Source organism: Panthera leo, chromosome B2 (assembly GCF_018350215.1).
Source record: "Panthera leo isolate Ple1 chromosome B2, P.leo_Ple1_pat1.1, whole genome shotgun sequence".
NCBI lineage: Eukaryota > Metazoa > Chordata > Mammalia > Carnivora > Felidae > Panthera > Panthera leo.
The window spans coordinates 115,696,672-115,711,053 of NC_056683.1; the positions used below are offsets into that span (position 1 = coordinate 115,696,672).

Sequence of the window (14,382 nt, forward strand, 5' to 3'; positions counted from 1 at the left end):
AATTCTGGGTTAAAGAAAAGCAATAGGGGCTGGAAGAGATGAAATTTGGAGCCTGAAAGGAAATGGTCCCTAAGGCCTTTATTCAATTTAAATAAATGTCCAGTGACTGAACTGAAAACCTTACTTTTAGCCTTTATATTGGTCATAAGCGTTGCAGTGGAGCAAGGGAGTTTCTTTTTGTCCCACCCCTGTTGCCCTGACAGTTGTCTATTAAGCAATAAGTAAGTCCTCTGGCCTGACCTGCTGAGGCCCAGGACCAACTTCACCCCATGGTAACTTCGCAGCCACCCCGGCCATCGGGAGGGTCCTGTGTCTATCGAGCGTTGGGTCACCTGGATACACGGCGCCCACACACAGTTTTGCCAGGCCTTTCTCTGGAGGTACATTGACTCAGCTTCGGCCAAGTTCCCAGCTGTGCAGATTTCCTCCCGATAATGCCTCCCATGTGTAGAGATTTTACAGATCACAAAGCGCTTTCATATCAATTACCTCCTCTAATTTAAAAGAAGTTCAGCGAACAGCTCAAGCTAAGGAACGGTCCCTCTCCGAGGGAAGGGCGGCTCTGGAAAGGTCTGTTTCACGGAGGACCCTTTAAGGGCCTGTGCCTGGACGGCTGTGGGACGAGGGCCCGGGAAAAGGGGAGGGAGGGGGAGTGTCCTCTTTCTCCCCCCACCCTCTGGCGGCGGCAGAGCCAAAGCCAGGAGGGGGGCTGTCTCCTCCTCTTCCCCAGCAGCTGCTGCTCCTTCAGCTCACAAGCCGGACCCGGGGACTGGGCGGCCGCGACTCCTCGGGCTCCTGAGAAGCGGATCCGCTCCCGGCCACCGCAATGCCCGGAGCCGCCGGGGTCCTCCTGGTCCTGCTGCTCAGCGGGGGCCTCGGGGGCGGCCAGGCCCAGAGGCCACAGCTGCAACAGCGGCCGCGGCAGCCACAGGCACATCAGCAAAGAGGTACAGTCGAGGAACGGGCTCTAGATTCCATCCTTTGCCGTCCCTTCTTCCGACGACAGTCCGGGGCAGGGACCGTTTTCTGGCTTGGCCCCTGGGGAGTGCGCTTGGGGCGAGAGGGGCTAAGCTTGATGCAAACTCGCTTTCAGCGTCCTGAGTACCCTGTCCGGGGGTTGGAGGGATTGCCTACCTCCCCCCAAAGAACGTGAAGCGTTTCTCGTTGTTCGTTCTGAGAGAACTTGCTGTCGCTTATACATACTCCCAGCTGGGTTCCGAAGTCTTTCAAAGAAGCAAACTTTTAACCAATTGAACAATAAGTTTTTCCAAATCAGAGTCCATCCCTGCAGAGAAATGTTTCCCAAGCTGAGGTTCATTTTGGAACTTTATCGAGGGCAGCTGATACATCAGCTTTCTTTTTTCTTTTTTCTTTTTCTTTTTCTTTTCTTTTTCTTCTTTTTTTCTTTCTTTGTTTCTTTGTTTCTTTCTTTGTTTCTTTGTTTCTTTCTTTTTTTGAAGGACTTTGTTTCTAACTGTTTGAACAGAGTTTGTAAAGTCAAGTGTTTTTTTTTCTTTCGTGGCAATGGGACTTCCAGCCTCAATTTTTTCTGACCCACGTTCTATCTCAGGTATCCTATTTATTATAGTGAAATTTCTCCTCTGGCTTAAATACAGATAGGACTTCTATGTCATGTGTATGTGAATTAAGACCACAGTGACCACATATACACTTCACGGGGGCTTTGGAAAACAGTGGTATTTGATGTAATCCAAATTATTCTCCTCAGAGCGCTGTGATGTTTACATGCATATAATTTCTGATACTCTTGGGAGTCTTTGAAGAGTTATTTTAATGTCATGAATTTTCAAAGAAGCACATGTACCGCGTTTTAAAACAGAATTTATAATGAATACATCATTTCAGCAACATTTTTGTGAGTTGGAAAACTTGTACTAAAGTAAAGAATATTTAAGATTTGATTTCAAATATCAAAATATTTACCGCAAGAGTACAAAATCTGGAGGTTAGCAACTTTTGAAAGTTTTGATGAGACCAAATCTGTCAAAGTTTTGAAATATACTTATTCCCTCTTTTAGTTAACTGGAATAAAGCTACATCTAACCATTCTGATAGTTTTTCTTCTTATAATCTAACATTTCTAGCAGTACTATTTTATCTTAAAAGGAGTAAGAAAATAATCTGCTTGCTACAATAATAGCTCCCTGATTAAAATTCCTAGAATAAAAATGACCTTAAGTTCACTATATAACTTTTTTCTTCTATTTTTGCTTTTCCTTCTCTGCGAGGTAAAATGGGGTCAACATGGCTTAATTAATAGAATTTATGAGAGTGATTTTGAGAGTATATCTCTGGCAGCTGATTTTTTAAAATGCTACTTTAAAATATTAGCCTTGCTTAGTTATATGATATGTTTTAACAATACATAGTACTTTAATAATGTCAAGCAGCTGGGAGTACAGAGAGACCAGAAACACCAGTGCTGTTCATTTGGAGTGGGGCAGAAGTTCAAAGCATGCAAAGTAGTCTCAAAGAAATTTCCTAGTGGGCTGCCCACCCTCCTCATTCTTTCTCCTCCCACCCCTCCCCTCCTTCACCCTCTCCTCCCCTTCTCCTCTCCTCCTCCTTCTTCTCTTCCTCCTTCTTCCTCCTCCTCCTCCTCCTTTTCTTCTTCTTCTCCTCCTTCTCCTCCTTCTCCTCCTTCTCCTCCTCCTCCTCCTCCTCCTCCTCCTCCTCCTCCTCCTCCTCCTCCTCTCTCCTCCTCCTCCTCCTCCTCCTCTCTCCTCCTCCTTCCTCCTCCTCCTCCTCCTCCTCCTCTCTCCTCCTCCTTCCTCCTCCTCCTTTCTCCTTTCTCCTCTCCTTCCTCTTTCCCTCCTCTCCTTCCTCTTTCCCTCCTCTCCTTCCTCTTTCCCTCCTCTCCTTCCTCTTTCCCTCCTCTCCTTCCTCTTTCCCTCCTCTCCTTCCTCTTTCCCTCCTCTCCTTTTCTCTTTCTGTCTCTGTTTTATCTGAGATAAAACTGACTCCAATTTCTATGGTCCAGGCATAAAGTAAGGTCAATGCAAAAGGGAAAGTTTATACTGCCATTCTGTTGAATGCTACACACAATAAGGAATTCTGTGCAAAATAGCTATAAGATGGTGTCTACCTATAGACCACTATTTTTATTTTAATTTTTTTACTGTTTATTTCTTTTTGGGAGAGGGAGAGAGAGACCCAGAGTGTGAGCAGGAAGGTGCAGAGAGAGAGGGAGACACAGAATCCAAAGCAGTCTCCAAGCTCTGAGCTGTCAGCACAGAGCCCGAGGCAGGGCTCAAACTCACAGACCACTAGATCAAGACCTGAGTGGAAGTCGACAGCCCAACCAACTGAGCCACCCAGGCGCCCCTAGGCTACTATTTTCTGCATTCTAGAATATATTGTGTATTATAGATCATTTGGAATACATTGAAAGATTGGCTCAGGGATAAATTGTTGGAACTTGTTAATATTAAAAGTATATATAAAATCTCTTTTATAATACCTTAAATTTATATAGCATTTCATAATTAAACACGCCGTGTATATATTAACTTATTTCACCTTCAATTCTTATTGAACAAATTTAAAACTGAAGGCTTGGAGTAGTCGTGACTTATATTCATGCAACTGATAGTAACTTAATTTTTAACAACTAAAAACACTTCCAGTATTGTTTATGCTGAAGTTTCCTTTTTGTGATACTAAGATGTCTTTCCATTTATTCTGGGGCCATGTTTTCTTTTTAATGTTCTGTTAAAACATACTCTCAGTGAAGATCATTGGATATGAGTGCAACTGAAGAAGTTTTAGGCTATCATCAACTTCTCCTTTTTGATTATATTAGCATTGACCTTCTTAGCGGAGCACTGACTAGAATGAATTCTGTGGTGCCTGGTTGGCTCAGTCAGTTAAGCATCTGACTTTGGCTCAGGTCATGATCTTGCAATTTGTGGGTTCAAACCCCATGTCATGCTCTATACTGACAGCTCAGAACCTGGAGCCTGCTTCAGATTCTGTTTCCCTCTTTCTCTCCCCTCCCCCGCTCATGCATACGCGCATGTGCGCTCTTTCTCTCTCTCCCTCTCTCAAAAATAAAAAGCAATAAAAAAAAATTTAGGAATGGTGTTTAATGGAAGAGAGAATAAAATGTCCTTTCTAAATCCTGAACTCAGATCCATAGAACAATATGACAAAGGGAAAGGTTTGAATTAAATAAGAAGAAACTTCCTCCTTTTCTCTGCTCCTCTTGTTTAAGCTGTTCAGAAATTACTGGGTTGTGTTGGAGCAACTCGTTTCTGGAAATGTCCATTCATGATCAGGTGTGCCACCTGTCAGGGATGATTTAGGATGAAATGCCTTTACAGAGGCACAGTGAGGATTCATCAAGTCTCCAGTTCTTTTCAAAGTCCAAGATTCTAGTATTATGTTCTATTGTTTTTGGAGTGCATATTTGTATTTGAACTTTTTAATTCTTAAAAATGTCAAGACTATACTAAAGGCATATAAATGTGTTTTTAGATGTCTTCTGGGATTTAAAATAAAAACATGTTTGAGATGATCTTCACTCATTTTTGGCATGAATACTTAAAAATTTCATATGGAATATTCACATCACCATCAATTGCACACTTCTAAAACATTCTGTGCTATAAAATATGAGAATGTTTCATAAATTACCTGAGATTTACTGTAGTCATAAAATTGGAATTAATTTTTTTTGTATCACTTTTGCTACATATGTAACTTTTATGTACATATGTTGGCTTGATCACTACATACTGGCCTCACACTTCAGTAAAAATGATTCATATCAGATAAAATGTAGGGCTGAGAATAAGAACATATTCAACATTGACTATTATAGATCTGGTAGGTTTTTCTAAAAAAAACATAAAATTTATATTTTTTATCTTACATGTCAATGTATACAAATTGCTGATCATTCTTGTTCCCAAGAGTTTTCTCTCCTAGGATATCATGCAGAATAATGATCAGAATCTCCTTCAAGAGTAGCCAGGGATGATGAAAAAAACCTCATGTGCTGTCAGTTCATACTTAATTCACTCTGAAATATGGGGCACCTGTTCCCTCCACTGTAAAAATCATAGTTTTCACCTTCTTCAGGTATAATTATAAAGTCCAGTAGGTATCTTGAGAGTTAAACCAACTAAGCTGTAAGAAAAACATGAGTGTATATTTTTATGGGAGAGGTTTAGTTAAATTAGAAGATTTTCTGAAATAGTAGGACTTAGAATGTTTACACCATTGAATTGTATTGCAGTAGCGATGACTCAAAAAAGTTGACTTTTAGTCACATCTCAATATTTTCTCAGTCCTCATTTATTTAAAGCAGATAATTGTCACAATTTCTTCTGTTCATACATTTAATAAATACAATGACAAAGACGTTTGTGCTTGACTTTTCAAATTGGACCTCTGAGATGGGATTATTTTTCCTTCTTTTAATCCAAACAGATTTAGCATTAAATGATAAAAAAAATTCCCTGAAACTTTTTGTGACGTTTCACATCTTTCATAATCTGCTTTAGCATTATGGGGCCGCAGTTCTGCACCATGAGAAGAAGAAGAAATAGTAGAATAGGGACCGATAACCTCAACCCAGCCTATGCATAGCAAGATTAGTGGGGTGGCTAGTCGTTTAAATTAGAAGTCCAAAGAATGTGTCAAACGCATGCTTGATTCCAGTCAGTATAACTATTCAGTAGGATTCTACCGCATGGGAGGAGCATAGCTGGAAGTTTCCAAGCAGGGTAATAATAAATAATAACAATAACAACAACAATAGATAATACCTGGAAGTTTTCAAGCAGGGGAAGAAGAAGAAGGAGGAGGAGGAGGAGAAGGAAAGAAAGAAAGAAAGAAAGAAAGAAAGAAAGAAAGAAAGAAAGAAAGAAAAGAAAGAAAAGAAAGGTCAGAGCACCTGACCATTGGGGTTCAGTCCATTGAACTTCCGATTTTGACTTTAGCTCAGGTCATGATCTCATGGTTCATGAGATTGAGCCCCACACTGGGCTCCACACTGACAGTGCAGAGCCTGCTCGGGATCCTCTCCCTTTCTTTCTGCCCCTCCCCCACTCACATGCATGTACATGCATGTGTCTTCTCTCTCTCTCCTCTCTAAAAATAAGTAAACACTTAAAAAAATAATAAAGAATGGTGACCCCAGGTCATCTCTCCAGTTTGCCGTATGTTCTTATTTAGCAACTGGAGACTGTGAAAAAGATCAGGAAGAAAGTATTGTTAGTGGTCAGACAAACTGTTTATGCTTCTAATATAGAAGATTGGGGTTTATAAGATTTGTCATAGCTTTGAACTGAGCTGATAGGCCGGAATTTAGGAAGAAGCCTAGCTGCAGTAACTGAGAAAACTAAGTAGAGGTTAGAGGAAGACAAAACTAGATTGGCACATGGTTTTCAAGACTCATGCCAGGCTCCGTGTATACCAGTCAGGTAGAAAGAAGACGAATTCTGGACTGTATGGATTGCTAAGACTGCATTCAAAGGCCAGAATTTGTGCAGGAAATTGGTGGTCATCGGACTATGTGTCTTGGAATGTGGTTAATGAATGAATGTGTTCAGTAGGTAAAGACAGAAAAAAAATCCTGCCTTTATGGAGTTTGTATTCTACTTAGGGTGGAGAAGGCAGACAGGAATATGATGAATATATAGTGAATAAGTAACATACGAATACCTATATTTTATAGGTACTCATAAATTCAATGAGATTCCTGGACAAACAAATTGATGACATTCCTGGACAAACAGATATACCAGGGTGAGAGAAGTCATGAGTTCTAGGAGTGGAGAGAGTTTGGTTGCTATTTTAAATAGAGTGATAAAGGTTGACCTCATTGAGAAGGTCACATCTGAGAAAATCCTTGAAGGTGTTGGGGGAATGATTCACACAGATATCAGGTGAAAGAGTTAATATTCTTAGCACAGGGAAAGGCTTGTGAAGGTCTACAGTTAGATCACAGTGAGAAGGGTCAGGGAAGTAATGGGGAACTAGGATCATTGTAAAGAATTCTGCCTTATAGTCTGAATGAGATGGGTGGTATTGGAGAGTTTTGAGCAGAGTTAAATGGATGAAAGAATAGGTAATATTTCTTTTCCCAGATAGGCTTTAATCCACTGGACTAGACCAATATGGTACTAATTGAGATCTGTTTCCTTCCCCATACTTTCCATTTTTAGAGCATATATAAGTGACTCCATTCCAGAGTATTCCACTTCAGCAGACTTATCATTGTGAAACTCAAGTGCATTTTTGTAAAATTTCTTTTTTTTTTCCTTTTGGCATCTCAATCCTATTACACGATTAAAAGAATTGCAATACCTTAACACAACTGAAGTGCAGGGAACTTCTTCATATCCTTTTAATTTGCCCAGTGTCTTAGAAACATGCCATAGATTTCTTAGAGTAATTTTAATGAATGTTCATGTTAAAAATAAGTTGTTCACAATCCCACATAAATATATGTATACCTTGGAGTTCTCTCTCTCTCTTTCTCTTTATCATTCCTTTCAGTACCAGAGCTAAAGTTTAGCTACTGTTGCTAAAAATGACACAATGATGTATTGATCTGATGCCTTCTTTTATAAAATGAACTTTGAAATGTTACCTATTTTTACAATCAGAAGCTTATTCTATGCTCTGTTTCGATTTTTATAACTTCTTTAAGGATCACTGTAAGTCTTGCAGTAACCTTTGGAGTAAAGTAATGCAATTTCAGCCTGACTAAATTATATCATTTAGAAGAAGATTTAGAAGAAAATTACATAACTTTTCTCTTTCCTGCCCTCCCTCCCTCCCTTCTGTCCTCTCTCCTCTCCTCTCCTCTCCTCTCCTCTCCTCTCCTCTCCTCTCCTCTCCTCTCCTCTCCTCTCCTGCTTGTGAATAAAGTGTGGTTTTCAAGGAGATATTTCTAACAAATGTAATTTTTAAGAAAATACGTATGGCAGAACTTCACTTAAATCTTCCTGCTAAAAGCCACTGATAAGTATGATCTAAATATAGTTTTGAGGCATAATCTAAGTTTACATGATGAGTTAAAACTAGACATTTGCTTGTCAAAGATGTAGGGTATGGGTAATAAAGCTGTTTTTTTCCAGTCATCTTGAATGTGGATTTTAAAGTGGAAGCCTTGTGCTATTTTGTTTTTATTTGGACATGTGACATTTAGAAAAAGATCATAGAGGTAGTCTGTTAGGGGTTATTGTTCATAACACTGGCTTTCTGTTCATGCCTAATCTAGTTCCAATGGAAAGTTAATCTATGCAAATAACGAATGATGAAGGCCTGAGGAACTGTTTAGTGCCTGGCACTTAGGAAAGTCACTTTGCGCAAGATTAACGGAGCTTCTCCATGTAAGGTCCTCTTAGTTGACCACCAAGCTGTGCTCCCCTGAAAGGCTCTTTGTAGAACTGCATCCTGAGTGCCAGATGCTTTAGATTGGTTTAATAGTATCTAGCATATTGTGAGCATTAATACATGTATATTCACAGCATCACTGTTTAGTAGGTTAATACAATCCTCCTCATTTTATAGAAGGAAGAGTCGATGCCTTGCAACTTGTCAAGGGTAAACAAATTCCAGTGCGAGTTTTAGGATTAGAAATTAGGATATGTTCCTGCTTCTGATTTTATAGATCCTACATTGCTGTCTCTTTTGGACTTTGAGATCCTTAAACAAACAAACAAACAAACAAACAAACAAAAAACCTTGAAAAAAATCCCATATCCATTTCTGAGTTATGTTAGTAGAGTAATTTAAAACAGAGAGTTACTAGGTATTATGAAGGAACAAGAAAATGTGTCATCTTTAAGGATCTTTTTCATTTAAACACACACAAAACTATGCATAAATACATACACATTACTTAGAACTGTGCATAAAAGTAAAAATACTCATCAAATTTTAGCCTTTAAATTCTTAGAATTTGGATTACTGGACACTGGACTATAAGCTTGATTATTGGTTTTTCTTAAGTCACCTTACATAAATTACTTCAGTAGGCTAGAAACATACTGGTATTTATTATGTAATGAATTATTTAAAAAAATGGTCAATATATATATATGTGAATGAGAAGAGCTAGAACCAAACAGACATACCTGATTCAGAGAAGAGTTAATCTCAAAATTCCTTTTGAAAAAATGTAGAACACTGGCATTTCTATAAAAAGATTTAAAGAGTTCAGTTTGAAATTGAACTTCTCTGTTAGAACAGGAAATTTTGCAAACCTCCTACATTTTGAGAGGGTGTGTATGTAGGACACCAGTCAGTGTGCTGCAGGTAACATTTATAGTTTAGAACTCAGTACCCAATTAGTGTATTTAGTGTATTCATATTAGTGTATTTAATATACTAAGATATTGAGCTTTTGATTTGTTTTCTTAAATCAGAGTTTCAGTTTTATCAAAAAATCTAGAATAAGGGAGTCTAAACTTTGAATTTGCAGAAAAGCCTAGTTGCCTTGACAAATGATTACGAGCCACAGAATAAATTGCAAGTGAGATCATTATGTTTTTTAGTCCAGTAGCTGTACCATTAAAACTCTAAGGTGTAATAACTTTTAAGTTGCTTGCAACATACAAGGTACTATTCTAAAGGGGAAATGAGGTTAGTAGAGTTTGCCATATCAAATATATTTTTTTCTAAAGCCTGTATAGTCACCATAATTTTCTGGCTTATTGCCTGCTATGCCGTTTTCAATTACTGAATAAGGCTGAAAGTATGAAACAGAACAAGAAGTAGAACAATAGTCATTTCAGGGAGCTACTTTATCTCATTGGTTTGTTGTGAGGAGTATATAAAACAATGAATATAAAACGTGGAGCATCTATTAGGACCTCAAAAAGTGTGAGTTTTCAAAATGCTTCAAGAAAACTGAATTAAGTTTAAAAACTGTCTTGGTGTCAGGAAATTCTGGCTTAAAACAGCACTTTTTCTCCAACACTGTGGTATACCAAACTCAGCTGAGGCCGTTTATGAAGGAATTTGCTTATATACTTGAAAACACGAATGTATGGATTCAGCTTTAATTGGAATTTATTTTATAGTGTTTTGCTATTCTGAACTTTATAGCTTAGCCTGCAAAAAATATCCATTAACATAACCTTTGAACCTTCAATTTCTGCATACATTCCCCTGCTTTGGAGAGAACTTTGACTAGTAGAAAAAGTGGCTTTGGGAGATGGCAAGAATGGAATTCATAGCCATGTTACCACTCTTTTATTGGGATCAAAAACCCAAGTCAACGGAATTTAAACTTCCTATTAGTAAAGTAAAATTAAATTAGATAGTACATGTGAAAATACTTGGCAGCTAATTAGTAAATATTTGCTCCTCTTTTTCTTTATTACTCGATCATAAAGTTCAAAAAGGATATTTGCAGTACATATGACATCACTTTTACTTAAGAAGAGCAAAACATTCTAAAAGTTTCTTTGAGTAGACCCTAAGAGATTATAGATGTCAAGCTACGTCATTGAAGAAAGATGGAAGAATTCTACCAAGGTCACACAACAACAAGCCAGTAACAGAGATAGGAAGAAACCCAAGGTCCTATAATTAGCTAATAGTTATGTTGGTAGCTCAACGTGAGAAGTGATTGAGATACGTAACAGGATGGAAATTTTAGCAATACTTTGTGGCTATTTATATTTCAAAGATGATATAATAAACTTTTTTTTCTACAAATTTCTCATTTTTGGACATGTTTTTATTAGGGATTAATAAACTATTTTTTAGAGAAGTCTTAATATATGTGTTAGGTTATAAAAATGCATGGAACATAATGAGTGCTCTATAAAGATTAGTTATCATTTTAGCCTATGAAGCACATGTTTTCACTGACATTTGAGTAGAGATGACAATTCAGTATATTTGACACACAGTGGAAGTTAATGTCAGGATGGTTGTCAGTGGAAAAGCTCTCAGCATAGACCCTCTTTTGGATTCTTTCTATACACTAAGGTTAAAAAAAATGGTGTAATAATATATTCCAAGATATATTATTTAATACTATATATTATATATATATTATTTAATATATGATTGGAATATATTAGTTAATACTAACCTAGATTGGGAAATTTTTTTTTTTAATTTTTTTTCAATATATGAAATTTATTGTCAAATTGGTTTCCATACAACACCCAGTGCTCAGATTGGGAAAATTTTTAGTGTGTCTTCCTGTATATTAAAGCTAATGGTAGATTTCTACAAAACCAAAACCAAATGTCCCTCAGGAAATCCTATAGCCTCAACAGGTCTCTAGGGAGACCTGCTTTTTCTAATCTTGGGAATATCACATTTTGAAATAGTTTCAGACAAAAAACTTTCCATAGGCTCTTTTGCTCTTCAGAAAGTTTCAGTCACGTTTAACAGGTAGTGCAACCATTCAGTTTTTCACTCTGGAACATTAGAAAAATCACTGGATTTGAAGTCAGAACTCCAGGATACAAGTTTTGCCTCCAGCTCTTCCTAAGATGTCACCTTAAACAATACATAAGTCATTTACCTATTCTGAAATTAAATTTCCATTAAAAAAAGAATATAATGTTCAAATTTGTCTTACTGAGGTGTTATAAAGGATTAATAAAATGTGTGATACAAATAATGTTATTAATAATAATAATACTATTCGTTATTATAATAAATGACAGGTTTGGCCAAAGGCACTGATGGTTCGTGAAGTTCTGCTTCATCCCTTTTCTTTGATTTTTTCTCCCAATGGCTCTTAATGTACTTAGTTTGAGTTCTTCTGGATTGAGAATCATGACACATCTTCCTCCTTCCTCCTTCCTTCCTTTTTTTTTTTTGCTGTATACCTCCCAGTAACATAAAAAAAGTTAATTCATATGGAAGGGAAGTATATTAACACGCATATCCTATCTTTACTTATTTTGCACATAGCCATAGGTAAATTTATATGTAGACAATGATACATTTAGAAATTCTTCAAAATATTTTTTCATTCTTTGTAATTATATCTTCCTTAAGTTTGTACAAAATATTTTTTGTCAGTTTTTAAAAACTGATTTTATCCATAGGGTTTCTGGCATTGTGCTACCTAAGATGTGCTGAGAAAACAATGCTATCCTACAGTTCATTATTCATCTATGGTCTGACCTCTTTATATATATGTATGTGTGTGTATATGTGTATATATGTATATATATATATGTTACATATGTACATAGGTATATATGTTACATATGTATATATATGTGTTTATATATATGTATATATACATATATATACACGTGTGTGTGTGTGTGTGTGTGTATATATATATATATATATATTCTTTTTTTGGACAAAACATTGCCCTCTGAAGCTATTTCTAGGTCTATTAAAAAAATTAACCCCTACTGTGTTTGGGCTACTTTGGCTTAAGTAAAATGTGTTTCACATATGTAATGAATCTATCCTTTTTATGATTTTCAATTATGTAATAAGTTGAAAGACCAATCATATTCAGACAAACTTCAAGAGCTATTGCTATTGCACAAACCTAGAAGGGCATTTCACCAGTTATTCTCTTTTAAGATTTTAAGCCATTTAACAGTTAGAAATTAATAACATAAGTTACACACCACTAGGACTATTTGTCTTTTATTTTTACTTACTTCCTCTATAGTCTCTGGTTTGGCATATGGTAGGCATTTAATTAAAAAAATTGTAAAACGAATGAAGAAGCACTCTTTGGACAGACCCAAAGGGTGCCTTTTAAAAAATATTACATGTATTATTTTTCTTAATGCCTTTATAGTCTGAATCAATATTTTTGTAAGAGATAAATTTCCACAAATACTGAAACACAGTGGCACAGATACAGCATATTGTTATCAATACCACTTAAGAGATAAATATAATATTTTAGAATACTGTATCTTGCTTTTGAGGTATATTTTTTTTCCTAAAGATATTCCAATAAGAGCTGAGCAGTTTTTAAAGCTTTGGATGAGGAATGAATATTTCTTGGCTTAGAACTTTTCTGTATATGAGGACTTTTTAGACAAGTATTGTGATGCATAAGGTTAAAATGCCTATTAAGATGAAAGTTCTACTTACTGGTCAGCTATGTGCAAAAGAATGAAACTGGAGTTAGTATACATTGAAATAAACTCATAGTGGATTAATGGCCTAAATGTGAGACCTTCTTAAACCTTAAAAATCCTAGAAGAGAATACAGGTGGTAACTTATTAGACATTGGCTGTAGAGGCCTTTTTCTGGACATGACTCCTGAGGCAGGGCAAATAAAAGCAAAAGTAAACTATTGGGACTACATCAAAATAACAATCTTCTGCACAGCAAAGAAAACATAAAAGGAAACCTACTGAATGGGAGAAGATATTTGCAAATGACTTGTCCAATAAAGAGTTAGTATCCAAAATATAACAAGAACTGATACAACTCAATGCCCAAAAAATACATGATCCAATTTAAAAATGGGCAGAAGACATGAACAGATATTTCTTCAAAGAAGACATGCAGATGGCCAGCAGACACATGAAAAGATGCTCATTATCACTTAAATCAGGGAAATGCAAATCAAAACTACAATGAGATGTCACCTCACACTTGTCAGAATGGCTAACATCAAAAACACAAGAAACAAAAAGTGTGAAGAGAATGTGGAGAAAATGGAACCCTTTTGTACAATTGGGGGCAGGAAATGCAAACTGGTACAGCCACTGTGAAAAACAGTATGGAATTTCCTGAGAAAGTTAAAAATAGAACTGCACTATGATTCAATAATTGCACTACTGAATATTTACTCAGAAAATAAAAAAAAAAACACACACTAATTCAAAAGGATACACATGCCCCTATGTTTATAGCAGCATTATTTATAATAGCCAAGTTATGGAAGCAACCCAATTGTCCATCAATAGATGAATGTGTAAAGAAGGTGTGACGTGTGTGTGTGTACATATACACACACATATGTACACATATACACATACAATGGAATATTATTTAGCCATAAAGAATGAAATTTTGCCATTTGCAATGGCATTGACCTAACGAGACACCCAGGCACCCCTTTTATTTTTATTTATTTTTATTTTTATTCTTATTTTTCTTATTTATTTTATTCTTATTTTTCTTGCTTGATTTATGTGTTTATGTCCTGAGAGTATGGGAGGAGTGGAATTTGTGTTGAAATTATGTTTTCTTCTTTTTAATAACAATTGAATCACCTAGGGATTGAATTTTATGTGAACTTACTAGGTCACAGGAACATTTTCAGTTGGGAATTTACTTAAAGAGCATAGGATTTTGGCATGCCCTTTAATTTTTATTCTCTTGGTATGTATTCTTCATGGATAAAGAGACAGTAGGGACACCTGGGTGGCTCAGTTGGTTGA

The 14,382-nt window shown here is 36.5% G+C and overlaps 1 protein-coding gene across 3 annotated transcripts in view; it reads left to right on the forward strand.

The window, feature by feature from the left end:
* The first annotated feature begins 301 nt into the window (after positions 1–301).
* LAMA2 (laminin subunit alpha 2) overlaps positions 302–14,382 on the forward strand; it is a 609,036-nt gene continuing 594,955 nt past the window's right edge. For all 3 annotated transcript variants that reach the window (XM_042939791.1, XM_042939793.1, XM_042939792.1), the window contains exons 1-2: positions 302–570; positions 734–947. In XM_042939791.1, coding sequence (XP_042795725.1) covers positions 827–947 — 121 coding nt within the window. In that variant the 5' untranslated portion in view covers positions 302–570; positions 734–826. The remainder of the gene's footprint in view (positions 571–733; positions 948–14,382) is intronic.